This window comes from Strix uralensis, chromosome 11, assembly GCF_047716275.1.
Source record: "Strix uralensis isolate ZFMK-TIS-50842 chromosome 11, bStrUra1, whole genome shotgun sequence".
Taxonomy (NCBI): Eukaryota; Metazoa; Chordata; class Aves; order Strigiformes; family Strigidae; genus Strix; species Strix uralensis.
The window spans coordinates 5,872,193-5,892,081 of record NC_133982.1 but is presented as its reverse complement, the minus strand read 5'-3'; the positions used below and the strand labels follow the sequence as shown (position 1 = coordinate 5,892,081).

At 42.7% G+C, this 19,889-nt stretch overlaps 2 protein-coding genes across 8 annotated transcripts; both read left to right on the top strand.

Moving 5' to 3' along the window:
- The first annotated feature begins 562 nt into the window (after positions 1-562).
- Positions 563-8,780, top strand: HYKK (hydroxylysine kinase). 6 transcript variants are annotated; one of them, XM_074881004.1, is made up of 7 exons: positions 563-597; positions 2,502-2,851; positions 3,588-3,730; positions 6,101-6,284; positions 6,968-7,447; positions 8,349-8,389; positions 8,736-8,780. In XM_074881004.1, the coding sequence occupies exons 2-5, from the start codon at positions 2,509-2,511 to the stop codon at positions 7,429-7,431; spliced, it is 1,134 nt and encodes a 377-aa protein (XP_074737105.1). In that variant the 5' UTR covers positions 563-597; positions 2,502-2,508; the 3' UTR covers positions 7,432-7,447; positions 8,349-8,389; positions 8,736-8,780. The 6 variants fall into 6 exon arrangements, with proteins under 6 accessions (XP_074737105.1, XP_074737102.1, XP_074737101.1 ...); XM_074881001.1 differs by lacking the exon at positions 563-597 and adding an exon at positions 1,733-1,878; XM_074881000.1 differs by lacking the exon at positions 563-597 and adding an exon at positions 1,892-2,058.
- On the top strand, positions 7,948-16,855 carry PSMA4 (proteasome 20S subunit alpha 4). Of its 2 annotated transcripts, none has more exons than XM_074881005.1 (9): positions 7,948-8,100; positions 8,349-8,389; positions 8,736-8,778; positions 9,575-9,737; positions 11,090-11,167; positions 11,396-11,484; positions 12,352-12,482; positions 12,695-12,818; positions 13,312-16,855. In XM_074881005.1, exons 2-9 carry the CDS (start codon positions 8,387-8,389, stop codon positions 13,464-13,466), a joined length of 786 nt encoding a protein of 261 aa, XP_074737106.1. In that variant the 5' UTR covers positions 7,948-8,100; positions 8,349-8,386; the 3' UTR covers positions 13,467-16,855. The 2 variants fall into 2 exon arrangements, with proteins under 2 accessions (XP_074737106.1, XP_074737107.1); XM_074881006.1 differs by having other exon boundaries at positions 7,999-8,191.
- The last annotated feature ends 3,034 nt before the right edge of the window (positions 16,856-19,889 follow it).

Here is a 19,889-nt window from a genome sequence, read left to right as displayed (position 1 = left end):
CACTTAAAATGGTACTGTAAGTACGTATGAAAGGGTGGGGTGAATAAGGAAAAGGGTCTCTAATTATGCATGTTTCATTTTCTCATTAGGAGTGTCTCATGCGGGCTTCCAAAGCATGTTTAGTTGGTGTAGAAAGAGGTTTTCTGTGTTAGCTGAGCTTCAGATACTAGTCTGGATATTATAACTATATCAAATGTGTTTTGAATAACATATTTTTTTTCTTCAGGAAAATACTTAACTTAGAATCTAGATCAAATCCTGTATTAAAGCAAGCACTTGACCAAAGTTATGGTTGTGGCACATAAAGCTTAAGCTCTGACAAGATCTCCAAAAGTGATTTGGGGGTTCTGACACTGACCCACCTCTGAAGACTCAGAAGAGGCGTTAGACTTGTATCCAACGCAGAGATGCTAAATTATTCAAGTCTTATCTTACAGATAAAGATAAGAGAGGCTGAAGTACAACCTTAGTCCTCTGCGTTGCCTCACAGCTGCGGTGTGCTTCCCACCAGAATACTGGGCAGGCAGGAGCAGCACGGACGTCTAGAGGTCTTAAGTCTCGGCACTACTGTCTGGAAACTAAGGCACGAGTATCGAGGTACACCTCTGCAAAAGGCATTGCAATTTTGTTTACAGAGGGAATGAGTATATTCCATTTTTTCTGTAACCTGCTATGTATCTTAGTCACAAACGTAGCAAGAATGCCATTCCAGCAAGCTAAACCTTCAGTCAGTCTCAGAAATTGGGAGAGGGAACCCCAAATATTTTCTTGAGCTCTCTTAAACTTGCTTCTGTGATTTCTGGGGGCCTGGGAGGGGAGAGAATGATGTTAGTGAAGATACTTATTAGTTGCTCAATCACTTTGTTTAGTAATATCTGTCTGAAATTGGGGCGAAAAAAATCCCAAGGAATTTGTATTTGTTTTTTGGGGAAATAGTTTCCTTTTTCTGAATTCCTTATTGCATTAATATTTTCAATTTAATGTCCTTAATATTACAAATAACACTGAAATATTGGGACAGAGGATTCCTAATACCTGATTTACTTAAACCCCAGATTTACTTTTTTTTTTAACTTTAGTCAGTCTTTCCTAAATATTTTCCTTGGATTCCTAATTCCATTTTAGTATGACCTCAAATATTGCACATTACTTTTAGTAAGGAATTCAGAAGAGATTTATATATTGATCTTGAAAGTTAGTACGTGTGGGGGACTGAGGTTTGTAATTATTTTAAGTCTAAAATTCTCCAAGACTGGACAAGTGTTCCCAGTCTGCACTCTGGTACTGTCTAAAGGATGTCCTGAGAAAGATGTCTCAGCTTTGTTATAGGTAAATGATCTTCGGTCAATAGAGTTGGTAAAGGTTTTGATCTTGTGTGCTGATAAAAGGATTTAAACGAAACAAATATAAACCTGTTTCTCCTGATAGCAGTGGGAGCACGTTAAAAACCACTGGTTTCCCTCTCTCGCAGGAAGTTGTACGTTTTACGTTTTCTTCTCTCTCACGCTGTTTGTAAACAACAGTAAAATGGTGCCTCGCTCAGTGCGGAGCCCAGCGGCCCGGGGCCCGCCGGCCCCTCCCGCTCCCCGCGCCGCCCGCGGGCCGACCCTTCCCCGCAGGGAGGGCCCGGCCCCGCTGCTCGCGGGAAGGCGGGGCCGGGGCCAGGCCCGGGAGCTGCTGGGCCGGCTCCCGCGCAGGCGGGTGCGGGCCGAAGGCGGGTCCCGGCAGGCGGGGCCGGGCCGGGCCGGGCCGGGCCGCTGCCCCGCGCTGCTGCTGCTGCCGCTGCCGGGGGGCGTCTCCCCCGAGGCGGGGGCCGGCGGGGCCCCCGGCAGGCGGGCGGGCTTCTGCGGCTCCCGGGAGGCCCCGCGCGGGACAAAGGTTGGCGGCGGCTCCCGCAGGGTCCAAGGGTTGCTCGCTGGGGCGGGGGGGCCGAGACTCGGCGCTCCCAGCAGCCGGGCAGGCGCCGAGAGCGGGAGCGGGCGAGAGACGAGCGAGGGTCTGTAGGTTTGTTCTGCATTTCCTAACGCAGGAATTCTGAGGCCGTGACCAGGCGGAAAGGTTATGTCTGCTTTAACATCAAGATCTGCTATTAAAATATGTCTTGTCTTTTGCAGATGTGAATTTAGAACTTTCTGGACAGGGATTCAGCAACTCTATTCCTCAGGAAATCATTCCTGGTTAGCAGCGTACTAGGTTAGGCTGCAACTGGTAATTAGCTAATAAGCTAATAAAACCACCCCTAGTTAATGAGCTTTTCATGTCTACTCGTTCTGAACAGATTGAGTGCCTCTCTCTAGAAGCCCGTCTTGTGGGGGGGGCTACAGACTAAGTAATTGATGAGAAACCATGATGTAAGAAACCCAGACTGGCTTAGTGCGTTTTCTTTGCTTGTTTAATAAACATAGGAAACTTCTCTCCAGTTTCTGAATGCATTTTGCAGTAATTACTGCTTCTGATGTCAGAATACTGATAAGATCATCCAGCTTCTCTTACTCTCCTAGAGGCACGATGTCTTCTGGAAATGACTGTCAACCCCAGACATTCACCAAACCAGCATTTGGTGAAAAAGAAGCGACTGAATTGGTTGACAGGGTGTTTGGATTAAAAGTGTCTTGGATCAGGCCGCTCCCCAGCTATGACGATCAGAATTTCCATGTGCGTGTCTCAAGAAACAAAGGTGTGGCTGAAGGTGCTGATGAGTACGTCCTCAAAATCACCAATTCGGAAGACAGCCAGAAGCCCGACCTCATTGAAGCACAGACCCAGGCCATGATGTTTCTCAGCGCTGAAGGCTTTCCTTCAGCTACTCCTTATCTTACAAAAGATGGGAACATCATGTCTCTGGAGCCAGGTGAGCACCTTCACTGCCCTACTGCACCCTTAGCTTGGCAGTAGCTTGCTGTAGGGCACTGCCATACATCTACTGAAGTAAAACTCTAGGCTTATTTTAAAATACTAGGATATATGTATCAGGTGACCTGGATGTCCAGCATAACAATCCAAAGCAAGTCAGAGAGTAATAATTAACTATGAAAACACTTAAGAAATTACTTCAGTATAATGAATTGGAGAAAACACTGATCTGACCTGTCCATGCACAAGAAAAGGAAAAAAAAGGCCCATGGACTAAATGACATTACAAATTATTTGCCTACAGAATGGTGTAAAATCCAGTTCTAGCCCATCTGTGACGCCAGAACAAATTGCTTTAACAGCGCTTGGAAGAAAAACTGTGTTGACACTTTGCTTTTATTTTCACTGTAACTTCCATACAAAAGCTGTGGTTCCTGAGACCTCCCGTTCTGCTGCAAAACTCGGTAAGTGGTTGTCTGCAGGCACTGGAGGAAACCTGCTGTATGCAGAGGCACAAGGACTAGAAGTCCAGCACAGATTGCAAGTGTGCTAAGGTTTGCACATCGTCATACAACATTCTGTAAATGTTGTAAATCAAATCTTTGAATGAAATCTGTTTTATCAGCTACATCTGATGACTTCTACACTGGGATAAGCCTTTTTTGCCTCTTGCATTAACTAACATTCCACAGCATATGTTGAAGCGACTGACTGCCTCTCTCTTTGCTTGTTAGATACTGGACCTGGGAACAAAAAGTACATGGTCAGACTGCTGACTTACCTGCCAGGTACGCCTGTAGCAAAAATTGCTACAAATACTCAGATTTTGTATGAGGTTGGTAAGCTAGCTGCCAGTTTGGATAAAGCTCTCTCAGAGGTGAGTTTTCGTTGCTCCGGCCTCACAAACTTCTTTCTCAATTAATTTCTGCTCTGTATTTTTTCTTGTGCTTGCTGTCTGCTTTCCCAATCTGCCAAATTCAAGTTGGTGAATGCAGATGTCAGTTTAAGCCATGTTTCAGATGCCAGCCTCCAAGCTGGCTCTTACTAAAGCACTTCCCCACATAACACGACTGGTTGGTGCTCGTGACGCGGTATTGGTCATCATTTTGCAGTGCATTTTGTACCATGAACGGGGAGATAAGAATTTCTTTTTACTTACGCAAACTCACCTGTTTGGTGTTTCAAACCTGGATAAGGAGAGTGAACCCTAGGGTGCTTGAATTAGAAGAATGTAAAGCTTGTTTGAAAGCATGTTTGTATAATGCACATCAGGCACAGCTGGCTGATCTTTTCAATTCATTTTGACTTGCTCTCTTTCTCCTGGTCATTAGAACTGTGACCATTTAACACTGGTAGCAGTTGGTTCCTTCTCTACAATGCCAGCTGTGACAATGAACAGAGATTTATGACACTTCTCTCATTTGCACCACTTCCAGCCAAATAATCTTAATGCAAACTAAGTTCTTTCTTTACTCTGTAATGATACAGGATAATAAAGCTGATAAATCAGCCAGTAATTAAGTTTGATACATAAAAGAACTCTTGCATTATTTATTGCCTTTCATTAACCTTTCCTTCTCATGTTCTGGCTACCGGCGTCAGACAATTATGAAATGTGAATTGCCAGCTTTACCAACCACATTCTTAAATTACAAGAGCATTTTTCAATTGAGAAAGATAAATTACTGTTGCCTTCTAACACTCTGGTCACGCTCTTATAATGCGATTAAAACAGTTTATATAGACTAGCTAGTCTGAAAATATGCCTGTGAATTGTCCTGCCAAGGAGGAAATAGTTGATGAGAAAGCAAATTTTGATGGAAAAGACTCTTTATGCCCTTAACATATGGATTATAATCTACCAAGGTTTGTCATTTAAAAGAAAGAAAATTACAGTCATTACTGTCAAAACTTCAAAATATCATTGACACAAAAAATAATACCTAAGGTATTAAGTTTTCTGATGACACATCAGAAAATACAGCCTGTCTTTTCTGCCCAGTTAATTTATTTGTCAGCTCGATAGCAATGTGCCATGCTTTGGTTTGTGCACAGTACAGTATTCTACCACTTCCTCTGCTGGTGTCTCCTTTTGCTTGGATGTGCCTCACATCCTCTAAATGGAAATAAGTTTATGGCTGTAAAAGTGACTGTCTGTGGCTTTACAATAACAAGGGCTCATGACTTTTTATTACCCTTTGCACACCCGGTAACCCATTTATAGCTTGCTGGAATATCTGATTTGTGCAGGGAAGACTGCAGTGCCTGCTTACCAGATGGCATTCTTCCTTCCAGTGTGGTGCTTTATACAGCATTAGGGATCCTGTATTGTGATTTTTGGTTCAGCCTTGATCTTGTTCCTTACTTTTTCATACACAGTTCCAGTTCTGGCTGTCATTTAGCTATCTTTAAGGGCCTTAATTATAAGCACAGGGGTTTTTTTAAGAGGAAGCCAGCTTCTCTCGTGGGAAGTTTTTTTTCTTTGCCCTGTGCACTGGTAGAATTGGCCCACAAGCTGCCTTAACAAGCATTAGAGGATTCAAGGGGAAGCGTGGTATGCAGCGGGAGAGATGCTTTTCCTCCCTGAATATCACTTCCAAACCGCCTTTTTCATTTGCTACCGAGAGAGAGGTTAAGGATCTTGTTTGTTTAAAATATTTAGGCTACCTGGAGGTACAAAGGCAAATTTTCCTAAGAATAAAGCTCTGTGCAGTATCTCCATAGAGTACTTCTGTCTTCAGGATTTTTCATGTACCAGCTGATCCTAAGGCTCGTCCCCAGCAGCTGCCACCTTTAAATGCACAGAGCGTACCTGTTCCCACAGGCTGGCAGGTTTTCTGTGTCTTCTGCTCGGACAGCTTTCTGTAGCACCAGCTGTGCAACCCAGGCTCTGCCAGTGTGGGACTCTGGCCTTGCCAGGCCCCAAAGTTGCTACATAATGTCACATTACAGAAAGTCAGTATCCCATTTTAAATAATTTAAGTGATGAATGACTTAGATAATCTTTGTACCTAAAAAATGGGGAAAAAACCATGTGGATTGTAGATGGATATTAAGATGCTTGCCTTAATCATTCTTCAGGTTATTATTTTAGTTGTTGATACAAAACAATAGTCAAAGTCATGGTGCTTTTCCATGAGTCTCATTAGGAACCCATTCAAGTTAATAGGGGCTTTGAATCAAGCCCTTTAATCATAAAAACAGGATTTGTATTTATGGCCTGTTTTATCTTGTGCTTTTTCCAAAGAAATTCCATCACCCATCAGTAAAAAGCCTGCATCGAGGTCAGTTCATTTGGAACCTGGCAAACGTTCCTCTTCTAGATCAATACATTTATGCCTTGGGCCAGAACAAATATCGTGAAGTGGTACAACGAGTTATTGAGCAGTTTAAAGGGGAAGTAATACCCAAGCTAAGAAGTTTTCGAGCATGTGAGTATTTTAGTCTCATTGTAATTATGTTGAACTGAGATACTGACATTTCTTACAGGAGTTTGGGTCTGTGGAGAAGGGGAAAAAAAAAAAAAAGGTCTCCTTTATCCCCAGCTAGACAGGTGCAAGTATTGTGCTGAATGAAGACAGCACAGAATAAGCCAGGAGGAATGTGCTCTCCGGAGCCAGGTTCAGTTCTTGATCTTTCTGATGAGTTTGCTTCCAGTTAAGGAGAAGATTTTCATGCTGTTATATCAGGTTAATAAGAATATATGGAATATATGACTTCCTTTCATAAAGGCCCAAATAACTATTTAGTAATATTTTTGGAATTCAACTCATATTGATGTTGATTTGACAGTTTGATAATTTGAAAACTGCTATTCTGTGCTTGGAAAACATGTAGCATATCCCAGGTAGTACCAGCCCAGAAAGGATCTCGTAAGACTCCCTTTATGAATTGCTATCTGGTCATCTGTTAGTGGCATGGAGGCTCCTCGGAAGCAGTAAGGCCGTGAAAGACAATGCTTGATGTTGAGGGACACCAGTATGGTTTTGTAGCTGAGCGTTAAGTTTGAGCCTCTATGCATCTTTTCAAAGCTGTTTCACTGAAAAATGGGAAAAAAAAGTAAGATTCTGCTGTTTAATAATTATTAAATATTTTCTATTTCTTCCATGTTTAGGTATCAATCATGGAGATCTTAACGACCACAACATTCTAGTAGACTCCAGTTCTGCTTCCCTGGAGAATCCTCAGTACAGAGTGTCCGGCATCCTGGATTTTAGTGACATGAGTTATGGGTATTATGTATTTGAAGTCGCAATAGCTATCATGTACATGATGATTGAGAGCCCAGATCCTCTGAGTGTTGGAGGGCATGTTCTGGCAGGGTTTGAAAGCATCCTGCCACTCACAGAGGAGGAGAGAGGAGCCCTCTTTCTCTTGGTGAGCGGGAGGTTTTCTCAGTCCCTTGTCATAGCAGCCCACACCGCTCTGCTGTACCCAGAGAATGAGGAGTACCTCATGATCACAGCCAAAACCGGATGGAAACACTTAATGAAAATGTTTGAGGTGGGCCAAGCAGCTGTAGAGAAGACATGGTTTGAGACTGCCGAAGCATATGCAGAACACGCACCTGCCAAGTAGCTCGATGGCTGCTGAGGTACCTGCGCGGTGACACCTGACTCTATTGCAATAAAGGTGGTGCCGCCTGTGCTGGAGCGCGTCCCCCGCGGTGTGTTCGCCGGGGGGGGGGGGGGGGGACGGGACGATCCGGGACGAGGGTCGGCCTCTGCTCCCAGAGGCGGTGGTCGCTGCCCTCGCGTCAGCGGGCCCGCCCCAGCCGCTGCGGCTTTCTGGGCCGCGCTGGCCTCGCTCCGGGCGGCGGGGCTGCCGGGATCGGGGCGGTACCGGCCGCCCCTCCTCACAGCGCCAAGGGGGTGGCGCGGCGGCGGCTCGGCCGGCCCCTGCGCCGCACGGGGGAGCCGTTTACGGCGGCGCGGCCGGGCCCGGGCCCGGCGCCGCGCGGGCGGCCGTGAGGGCGGCGCGGGCCGGCCGCAGGCGCGCGGGTAGCCGTTACGGGAGCGCGAGTGGGCGCGCGCGCTGACCCTCGGGGCGGGAGCGGCGGCCCCGCCCGGCGGCGGTAGGGGGAAGGGGCTGCGGGCTCCGCCCTAGTCCGGCACACGGCACCGCGCAGGCGCGGCGGCCATTTCCGACGCAGCGGTGAAGGTTTGGGCGCGGCCGTAGCGCCCGGTTCTTCCCCGCCGGACGGGAGTCGCTCGCCCTCCGCGGCCGATCGGCCCTCTCCGGCCTGTCGTGAGTGAGGGCGGGCGGGCGGCGGGCCGGGGGGAGCGGGCCGCGCCCCTGCGCGCCGCGGTAGGCGGCGAGGCCCTCGCCTTCCGCCGCGGTGAGGATGACTCTGCACTGCGGCCGCGGGGGGGGGATGGGCGCCGGGCCGAGCGCGGCTGCAGCGCCCTCTGGGCTCGGGCCGGGGCCGGGGTCGGTGTGCGCGGGGCGGGGCGCGGCGCTCGGTGCCGGTTAACGTGCGTTGTGGTGTCTTGCAGGCCCGCTTCCCTTCTGCCCGCAGCGCGTCCCCGGCACGATGGTGAGTGGCGGTTGCGGGCCGGGCCCGCCTTCCCCGGGGCTTTGCTGAGCTGCGGGTCGTGCCGAGTCACGGCCCGGTCCGCCAGTGGCGCGGGCGGCGCGGCTGCAGCGTGGGGCCAGGCGACGGGCGGTCGCGCTGCAGAGGGGCCGTGGGTGTGGGCACAGCGGTGGCCGTGGGCCAGGCCCGCGTCTGTAGTGGTAGCGGCGCTACTTTCTCACTGTGGGTGCGAAACTGAGGTCACTTAAGTGATTGGGGTCTTTATATGCGGCTCAGAGCATCGCTAATTTTAGAACGTTGCTTTCTGACAAGAGAACAATGATATTTAATGAGCTATTGCTTTTTACAGTCTCGAAGATATGACTCCAGAACTACCATATTTTCTCCAGAAGGTATTTTTTAACCCTGCACTTTCAAGTAAACTCTGGCTTCTATCCAGCATCTGAAAACCAAATAGCAAACTACTTGTACCAAGTTTGGTTGTTTATAGCATGTTTCCATCTATATACGACTTAACAGAAAACATTTATCCGCTAGAAGTAGCGCCCAATTCTGTAAGGACACCAAGGGTCCAAAGTGGAGACTTCCAAATTCATCCTAATTCAAGTAATAATGATACCATGTTCCATTAGTGAGTAATACCACCTGCCACTTTTTTGAAATAACTTGAGCAAATCTTCACCATTCATCTTTTGTTTGAGCATTGATGGATTTTTTTACTATTCCTCCCATCCCCCGAGAATGCATAATATCCTGCTGGTGCAATCACACCTCCCCTTGTTATTCTTACACATGCTGAAACAAGTGTGTACAAACCACGTTGTCGTATTTCTTAGATGGGATGGACTTGGAAAGTCTAGTATCAAATATTTGGATCATTGAAAATCTGTTTTGGCTCATTCTACTGCAGCAGAGTGTTACGTAGATTTTATTTTTTGTAAAAGAAAGGGTTTTTTTCCACATTGGCAATGCCCTGTATTACCTTACCAGCTATGTGGATTTTCTTTCTCTGACTCCCTCCTCTTTTTCAACCAATTAATTTACTATTAACTGGTAATAGACTTGAAGAAGTAAGACTAGGTCGTACAATGAGCATCTGTCAGATTCTTGCAAATTTATGTTACCTTGCATACTTGGTGTTGTTCAGTGTTACTTTTTTGGGTGTTACTAATTTAAATCCTTTCCTAGGTCGCTTGTACCAGGTTGAGTATGCAATGGAAGCAATTGGACATGCAGGTACTTGCTTGGGAATTCTAGCAAATGATGGTGTTTTGCTAGCAGCAGAGAGACGCAACATTCACAAGCTTCTTGATGAAGTGTTTTTCTCGGAGAAAATATACAAACTTAATGAGTAAGTTGAAATAATGGTCATATGCCCAATGACATTATCAGTAACAAAACACTGCTGTTACTCAGACATTTTGGCACTGGACCTAGTTTTATTTTATTGGAAGCGTTAGTATTTTTGTTCAGTGTTTTAGACAATTCTGACTATGTTGTCATTGTTTCAGTAGTTCTTCTAAAGTAGAAGCATCGCTTTTTTTTTTTTAATCTCTAGGAGAGTTTTCTAGGTGGAATAGCCTGTTTGTTGGTACTTCCCCATACAAAGTAATATTACTGCAGCAATTAAGAAAATGGGGAGTTCTCAGTTTTACAAAATACCGTTGGAGGGGGCAGAATAAAGAATGCACAGAAAAATCACCATGCTATTTCAGCTCACTGTACTTCTCTGAATCTTTTCTTTTTCTTTTGTCATTCAAAGAGAACAAGATAATTAGGTAAACATGCCTTAGGTTTCTTTGCCCCAATTGTAGTAGAGGTGATGTATGTCCCTATTATGACTTCTTTTTTAGCTCTCTGGAAGTTAAATTTGTGATACCAGAGCGAAGAGTGTTACGGATTATGCTCTCTTGCCTATAAGGGAGGTAGAGCTTCATCCTTGCCAGAAGGTGCTCATGAAACACAACTATCTTTTCACCCTGTCAGCCTCCCATTCTGGTTTGATCTTGAAAGCAGCTAGAACTGTAGGAAGTACTGGATTTTCAAGGAGGCAGTGTAACAGTGCACTGGAGTAGTTGCCTAGGCCAACCCTTGCATCTTCTGAAAAATTCAAGTTCACTTGAAAAAAATAACCTCGATTATTTTTCTTGAATACTTTCTGCGTAGTGAAAGCTCTGTAGCAATAGTGGATTGGGCAAAGGACATCTTAATTTAAGAGCTAACAAAATAGTCAAGGATGTGAAGTGTTTATTTTTCATACGATCAAATCAAGATCACTAAGTTTCAGTTACACAAACGCAGTGTGTCAGCCAGCAACTTCCAGTGAAGGCCTGTCCCATCTCTGTGGCTACTTCAGCATCCTGGTGTGCTGTCAGGTGGCCTCCAGGTAGGTGCCTGGAAGTAGCTAATGGCTCCTGTAAAGACACTCAGGGCTTAATCATCTTTGGCATGATCCTCTTCTCAGAACTATAACTAACGTACTGACCTGCTTACTTTTTGCTGTCCACCTCTGCTTTTACAAAATGGTTACATAATATTTTTGGTGTACCCTAAAGGCAGGAGCTGGTGAACTGGTTTTATATGGCAGCTACATAGCTTTGGTCAGAAAAGCCCAACAGTAGGTGTTCTGCTTGAGCCACTGTATGATGACGTGACTGTTGGGGATTGATAGGAATTCAGTTAACTTGTGTGCTTTTATTGCAGGGATATGGCTTGCAGTGTTGCAGGAATAACTTCAGATGCCAATGTTCTAACAAATGAACTGAGACTGATTGCTCAGAGGTAGGTCTGCTGATAGTTAACATGGTTTTACTTGCCTGTGCTGTCAGATTCAGTTCTGTTTATGTATTACATCAAAATGAACGTGTATTTAGTAGAGCGGAAGTAGATTGTTTGAAATAAAACAGCTAGATCAAAGAGGCTGTAACTTAGGAACTTGTTTCTTGTTAAATGTGGTACAGGATGCTGTCAGCAAAACAAGTTTTGAAAACTGCTTCTTTTTCATATTAGGTATTTGTTACAATATCAAGAGCCCATTCCTTGTGAACAACTGGTAACAGCACTATGTGACATCAAGCAGGCTTATACACAGTTTGGAGGTAATGGAGCGTGGTGAACCATTGTGCTTTTATATCTAAAGAATGATTCTGTTACATAATTGAAGCATTTGAGTCTCTGGACAGTTATACCAAACTCTTGTGTAACAAATTATACTGAGAAAAACAATAGCCAAATTTAAGAGGGGAACGAGTAGTCATGGTTACTGTTTTGCTACTGAAGGTGCTACATCTTAGTGATTGAGCAATTGATGGCTGAGATTCCAGCCCACTGCATAGAATGCTTTGGGTGCTCTTGGATTTAGTGAATGCCTTTAAAAGGCCATCAGAGAATTGTTTAGTATGGAACCTTTCAACATTTTGGGCCCATCCAGCATGATGGCACAATGAATCACAAATAAGACCATATGTAGGGGTATCGATATTGTAACACTTTAAAAAAATATTATTTCTGTGGATCAAGCAACATGTTAGAAAACTACATTTTTAGTAGTGTTCCTTGGTATGTGAACTGATGATTCTGGTATTTTACATATAAATAGTGTGAAAGAATGACCTTTCTATGTACCTGGCTTTTGAGACTGTGAAGTTACACGCTTTAACAGCTAAGCTACAAATGTTAAATACAAAGTTTTGATTTAAAGTCTTGAGATGAGAAATTACAATTTGTGGAGACAGAAATGGGCTGCTCTTAGGGTTAAATGAAATAAACCTCTGCTGCCCCACCCTCCCTCCATGACTTAGAAAGAAATGCCGGCATGCTTATCTCTAGCAACAGAAGTGCAGAACAGTCTGTTAAATCCTAGTTCACAGGAATAGATTTGAAAAAAGAAATCAAAGAAAGTAATTGTCACTCATGACCAATCTTGTTACTAAATTTAGATTGCTAATAGCTTTCTTTTTTGACAGGAAAACGTCCTTTTGGTGTTTCATTGCTGTATATTGGCTGGGATAAGCATTATGGATTTCAGCTGTATCAAAGTGATCCTAGTGGAAATTACGGCGGGTGGAAAGCTACATGCATCGGCAATAATAGTGCTGTAAGTTCTGGTTTTTTTCCTCTCAAAGTCAGGCAAAAAAAAAAAAGGGTAAATTGCGCTGTACTAATTAAACTGAGTTGTTGATTACTAGTGCAGAGCAGAAATAGATAACTGTAGAAACACTGCTGTTACTCATGTATTGATATCTGGCAAAAAGCAACTGTTTGGTTGATTGCACAAAAATACCATTTTAATTTCTGTGAAATTTATAGGCAGCTGTGTCAATGCTAAAGCAAGACTACAAAGAAGGAGAAATGACCTTAAAGACTGCACTTGCATTAGCCATAAAGGTTCTAAACAAAACCATGGATGTTAGCAAACTCTCTGCAGAGAAAGGTAAGCAGTTCGCTAATACGGGAGAACGCTGCTTAAAAAAAGACAATGTAGTGAATGTATATACACTAGACGGGGTTTATTGCATTTGTAGCTGTCATGTGAAAAATGTTTTTAGAAAATGCAGCAGCTCTCAACCTTAACCTTTCTGAGGGGGTTAGAAAGCTCAGATAGCTTAGTTGAGGGTGATCCACCTTGGTCAGCTCCGGGGGCTGGACCACAGTTGAGGGACCGTAGGCCACGTTGGTGCGGTGGCAGAAATGGCTGCGTGCCTGGTAGAAGAAGAATCACTGGAGAGTTTTTTTTTATTAACATGCTTGGGTACGATGCTGTGGAAGAGGACTGCTGCCTCTGGCTTGCCAATCCGGCTTCTTTGTAGAGGCAGGACAAGAGCCTTCTGCTTCGTTGTCAGTTGTAACTGCAAATCTTACCCTTCTGATAATTGCTCTGTCTGAAGGACAAAATGTAACACCGCTGTCTGTTCCATATGTTTCAGTTGAAATTGCAACACTGACAAGAGAGAACGGAAAGACAGTGATAAGGGTTCTGAAGCAAAAGGAGGTGGAACAGTTGATAAAACAACATGAGGAGGAGGAAGCAAAAGCTGAACGTGAAAAGAAGGAAAAAGAACAAAAAGAGAAGGATAAATAGAATATGAAATCAAGTGTTCTGTAGATAATATAGGACCTGCTTCAGTAAAAGATAATCTGGATTTCTGTTATGTGGACGCCTACAAATATGCCATGGAGGACCCAGAATTACTTTTGATGAACCAGGTCCTTAATCATCATTCAGCTAATTAGTTTACTGCTCCTTACATTGACCAATAATTGCTTTAATTCTTGAACACTCTATTTCTTTCATCTTCTATTTTTTATTATGGAATAAAATTTAAGAAGAATAGTGATGGGTGTCTTTTATTTCCTCAGTAATGCCTGGGTATGCACAATCTTGAGGGATTTAATCGCTTTAAACCATTAAAACAAGGTATATGCTAGTTGGTAAAGAACAAATATGGTGTTAGAATTGTTAGAATTTTGTGTGTATGTGTGGGTTTTCCTTTTAAAGTAGTGAAAAGGGCTCCTAAGTTTGAAAAATCATTTCACAAATACAGAATTAAAGTGTGCTGGCATGCCAAGTTTTAATTTTGGCCTATTTTGTTCTATAACAGGCTATGTCAAACTGATGGTCTTGCAAGCAGTAGTGTTTTAAACATGGCCAGTAGCACATGTGTTCACTTTATCATAGCCTTTCATGAGTGCATGTTTTCTAAGAAATTAATCATATAACACTAGCTATATTCACACAAACTAGAAAGACATTTTACAAAGGCCACGTGAAAATGTTAAGCTGTCTTGTCAGAATGCAAATAGGTAAATAAAATAAGTGCATGATTTTAGGCCATGTTGACTATTTTACATTTTATCCTGAAAGGAAGTGGAGATGTTTTATATTTAAGTTTAGTGTTGCTGATACTTCCCCAGAGAATTTGCTTCCCTTCTTGGACAGACAGCAGTCTAGAAAACTAATCAGTTAACCACTTGAGAAGTCATAGTATTTGTGCATGAATTACAATAATTTTTGTTCAGATTGTCCCTAGACTGAATGCAAAATAATACGATTTTCAGATTAACAAAAATCTCTCCTAGTTCTGAAAAAAAACCCCAACAAACCGATCTGGAATTAATAGAGAAGATGAGAGCAAGTTACTGAAGATTATTTTGCACCCTTTCAGTCATCAAAAGCAAATTGAAAAGCTCACTCGAGTGACATGCTTAAATGAGAGGCCTTACCTGCCTGGGACACTGGCCGGCCCCTTTGTGCTGACCCTGGATTGTCTGTCTTGTAGTGTTTTGGGGTGGTTTTTTTGTTTTTACCCCAAAGGATATCGTGTTTACAGGATTTAATATGGCCATTTAAAGAAATTGAATCTATAACAGTGTTTCATTATTTTTAATCTATCCCAGACATTTTTGACTGATAAAATGTGCTTTGTCAACATGGCCAGAAATTACCCTTAGTCTCAACAAAACCCATTTTTGTGCTCATTGCTGTAAGATTCACCGTTGAGAACAGAGGGAAGGAATCTGACTTGAGGTGTCTGTGCTGCGGCTTGCGCAGATGTACTGCACTCACTTGGCAGCCTCTGCACGGAGAGCGGTGTGGGGTGGCGTGGGTTCTGTGCAGGCTGCAGGACCTGCTTGTTCATTTTCTAAGTCTCAGTGCGGGCCAATTGCTTTAGTCTTTTGTACTGAACTTAGACAGCACTTTGTTAGTATTCAGATTTTATAGCTAATACAAGTTAGACTTGAGTTTTATTTGCACCTTGTGCGACAGTAGATCTTCCAGATAATAACATAGGAATGATATTTCATGCAACAAGTCCTGAATAGTTGCAGACAACATGCAACGGGTAAGATTTAATCTCCATTATAAAGGGTTGTATAAATACCTCAAGCTCCATTTTTATGTAGGAAACGCAGTGCTCAATCTTCCTATTTTTTGATACCATGAATGCAATATATCAGCATCTTTTGCAGATTTCTAGATCACTGATGATGGTTATACAAGTGCTTGGAATATGCCCTAAAAGCAGCAATGCCAAAATGGAGTTTTTTCTAACTTCTCAAAGATCACTTGAAACAAAATGTGATAGACTCCAGCAGTGCTTTCTGTCTTCTAGGAAAACATTAGAGCATCTGAGTCTGTGCTCATCAATGTATATAAATCACACAAGGCAATTCGTGTAGTATACTAGTAGAAGTATTATTAGATAGCTTAGGATATAGATTTATTAAAATATTTTTTCTTAAATGCTTCCGTTTCTAACAAAGAGGGGATAACAAATACCTTTAGACCTTTGTTTAAAGAATTACCAATAGCATTTCTCTGCCAAACACTGCATCTTTTGCTGGTAAAGGAGGACTTTTTAGATACTGCAATAATCAAAAGTCAGAATATGATTTAAATAATTTTCTGATCTGTACTCCATTATGTATTGAAGCATTGTGATAAGTTGTGTAGTTATGCTACATTTTAAAAGATCTATTTATTTAAAGGTTTTGTTTACACAAGGTAGAAGTATTGTCAAATAATTTATGAGTATAATCTGAACAATAATTACCAATTTACACCATCTCTACTGAGTGCCATTAATAGCCGATTGTGGGATGAACCTCAGTATTGCCTTGGAATAGGCAAGTAACTCTAGCTGGCACTCATATCCAAGATGTACAGTAAAGTTCTGCTAAACTAAATTAATTTCTGATTCTTTTCTGCCTTTGAACCTAGGACAGTAGGCAGATGCTGGAGATCTCTTATTGACTAGAATCTTCCTGGGACATCCTTACACTTAATGCAAGTTCCTTACCTGTTTTTCCTAGAAATAGAGCAGCATTTGACTGCATAGGCCTATTGTGTTGATTCTGGCTTTGTGTGTTACAGAAAAAAAAAAAAAAAAAAAAAAAATCACCACTATCTGTGCCTTTTCTGGGAGTGGTTTGGGGATAAGTCGTAAGAACAGAAAAATGATTTTGGCGATACATTTCAGTTGTCTTTGCTAATCAAAATGATCTTCCTGTTCTTTGTATGTTTTTTTTTTTTTGGTGTACGTAGTGTTTACGTAGAGTTTACAGTGTATTACATAAGTATTTAAAATATTTAGCTATTGCTGTGGATTGAATGTTATTTTAACACCAGAACTTAATGTGGTGCTGTGGAAGGTGACAGATTTTTCAAATTAGGTAAAAGTATTTACTTGAAACTGTTTGCATAATATGATGTTAGTAAACTTAAAGACTGGATAGTTTATATCTCACTTGAGTGCATGATAGAACTTGTTAGGGCAAATATTCACAAATAGATTGTCCTAATAAATTGTAATGTGTTTTGTTATTCTAAGTAGTTTAAGAGATAATGAAACTACTGCTTCTCCAGTAATAACCTGTGCTGTCTCTTGCATCTGTCAGTGTTTAAAAAAAGAGTTAGCTTGTTTTCTAGATGACTGTATTCTGTTCAAATAAAATCAATTTAACTTCTAAGATTGCTTCTTACGTGACTTACTGTATTGTGCACTGCAAGACAGAAGATTCCTTTAGGTATGCTTCCCTATTCATCCAAATATTTTTACTTGTCAGTTATAAAAGCACCCCAATTAAGATGATAAACAAAAGACTTCTTATGTTAAATGTGACTGCTGCTTCTGTTTTATTATGGATTCCCAAGGTAATTATTCTTTCTGTTCATAATCTTAAAATTAGAGAATACTTCTCCACTGTGTTGTGAGAGCAAATATATTAACGATTACAAGGCATTCAAATGAATGGTTTTAGAGGCCGCAGCACTGTGCGTGATACATAGATATCATAGCTAAGTGTATACAAGACATCTAACTCCAAGAAGTTAATGCACTCAGGTACTTCACACACGAGAGAAATGATGTTGCCTCAGACGAGATGAGATTCTAGGACTTACTTTCATTTTCTTTAAAGAATATTTTCCATTACAGGTTTTCTGTAGTAAAAAGTCGTCCTCCTTTTCAAGTTTTAATTGCAGTTATTTCTATTACAATATGAAGAAATGCTAAAATAACTTGACCTGAGAGTACCCTTCTCTGGTTATGTAGCTCTTGGCTTTAATCTGGAGAAAATTCAGCTTCACAAAAAAATCTTTAGAGTATTCTGATTTTAGGAAGAGAACCGAGCAGCTTGCTATTTTTATCTGTGATTAATTTGGCATTTGGCTTTCCAGTTAAAGTACTCTTCGGTGCACAGTAAAAGCTGCCATCAGCCAATTTACTGGAGATTCTCTGAACATACTTTAGTGGGGACCTTCAGATGTCAACTCCTGCTGAGAAGGAGCCTTTGAAAGATAGCAGACATTACTCATGGAATTGTTTAGGCTTTCACTTAAATATTAAACTTAACATGCTGCTGTTAGTATTAACATTTTGCTCCAAGTTCAAAGCAGCAGGAACAAAATGGCTCATTTATAACTACTATTTTCTAAACCAGTAATAATACAACATAATTAATGTGTGCCAAATGATGCTACATAAAATGTTTAGCTAAACAGTGGGCATGTAAGCTAGACTGTTTAATCCTTTTACATTTTACAGCATCTGTTTTGCCTAGTTAGGACCCAGCTGCAAACAAATGCATTGGTTATGTAATAAAACCAGTTTGCTATGTCCTGCACATTTGAGCGACAACTATGTTTAACACTTAACTAGACATTATGGCTCTAAAGTGCATTTACTGCAATGCACACATGCTGCTAACAGAAAGACAGATTTTTACACGATAACCTTACGTTAAGAACACCAGGTGCAGTGCAGTGGTGGACCAGTTGTCATCAAAACTACAGATCTGCAATTTCAGTAGAAACACTGACCACTAATTTTTTGAGCACTTGGAAAAACATCAGCACTCCAGCGTATCACAAAAGAATAAAATAGGTTCTTTTGTGCCATGCTTTGGGATAAAATACATTTTTATTTACTCTAAAATCTTGGATGGAGCACTGCATACACACTGAGCATTTCAAAATAAGAGTCACAGGCTGCATCCTTTAACACATATGTATTTCGATGGTGGTGGATATGCAGTAGACAAATGGATACGTAAAAGGACCGTATTTACTGCAGAGCATTCAAATCAATACAACGTGTCACTAGAAGTGTGCTGGAAGAAGCTACTGTGTAAGCAGCCTTGTTTTCGGATGGCTTGTACGGACTGCATTATGTCTTGCACAGACATGCACAACCTAAATATGGCTGCAGGGTAAGATAATACTGAAAAACACGAGTTTAAAAATTAAGAAAGGGATTGAAATGCTTAGTGTACTCTGGTTGTCAAAAAGATTCATGATTTACACAATGAGATGCACTATCTTTCTGTAAAATGAAGACAATATAAAAGAATTTTGAGAATTGACAACATGCTTAATGAAATTTTAACTTTGGGTAATGCTCGTTTTAGGAAGCTACAAAGTTGCTAAAATTATTTGAGTTGAATAAGGTCCATTTTTCTGAGGAATCTGGTATCTAGCACTTTTCATGTAGTGGCTGATTAACACTGTGTAAAGCCATTTAGTCCAGCTTTCCAAATCTTTTCTCCCTGTAAAAAATCTTAATAGTGCCTTAAATGTAAAAAAAATGCATTAATGCCAGCTGCTTCTATTTTCTGTGGCCATGTGTATGTACACTGTATGTTTCCATCAGGATGATTTAGGAAAAATCACATTGTATTTCACAGTTGGTGCATTTAAAGTTGCCTTTTGGTAACAGCTATTTATCTGATACAGAAAAAGAAGTGTTTCGGGGTTTTTTTTGTACAGAGTATTCACGACATATGTTAGATATCTATCATAAAGATGGAAATATCCGAGTCTTTTTAGCTTGCATCAGCTTCTCTATTTTTGATTAAAAGTTCCAAAACGTTCTGATTTAGAAACTTAAAAAAGCACCTTACTGAGTGTTTCATAGGGAATGGAAGTTAAAAATTAGTTCGTTTAGTATTTTCCTTTTCGCTGAAAATCACTTAAACTTACACCCTCCCAGAAACGTGGTTTAAAAGTACCAGCGCTGACCCAGGTGGATTTCCCATCGCTGTTTAACGTTTACACTGCGGCCGCTGCCGGTTTCAGCGGGGCACGGCAGGTCGCTCGAGGGGCAGCAGCGGCGCCACCGCCGACCTACCGGGCACCTGCGCCTCGGGAGGAGCCTTGGCGGTAACTGGGGCGGGGCACGAAGGTGCGACCACTCCAGCCCTCCCTCCCCGGTGCCCGCTCGTCGGCGCCCGCCCGCAGCACCTGCCCCCCTCCCGGGAACTTCTGGCAGCCCGAGGGGGCGGCGATGGCCGTCCCCCGCCCGCCGGTGAGCGGCAGGATCGGCCGGCCGGCCCCCCGCGTCTCCCACACGGCGCGGGGCCACTAGCCGGTACCTCCGGGCCGCCTCCGGGACCGGCCGCCGAGAAAGAACGACCCGGGCCGCCGCCTTCGCCGAGGCCGCTGCTGAGGCTCGCGCCGCCGCCGCCCGCCCCCCCCCCCCCCCCGCACCGCGCCAACAGCTCTAAC

Coding starts and splice junctions, on each gene's coding strand:
- HYKK (XM_074880999.1), top strand. CDS start 2,428: ATGCATTTTGCAGTAATTACTGCTTCTGATGTCAGAATACTGATAAGA. Junction 2,852..3,587: donor CATCATGTCTCTGGAGCCAG/GTGAGCACCTTC, acceptor TTTGCTTGTTAG/ATACTGGACCTGGGAACAAA. Junction 6,285..6,967: donor GCTAAGAAGTTTTCGAGCAT/GTGAGTATTTTA, acceptor TTCCATGTTTAG/GTATCAATCATGGAGATCTT.
- PSMA4 (XM_074881005.1), top strand. Junction 9,738..11,089: donor AAAATATACAAACTTAATGA/GTAAGTTGAAAT, acceptor CTTTTATTGCAG/GGATATGGCTTGCAGTGTTG. Junction 12,483..12,694: donor GCATCGGCAATAATAGTGCT/GTAAGTTCTGGT, acceptor TGAAATTTATAG/GCAGCTGTGTCAATGCTAAA.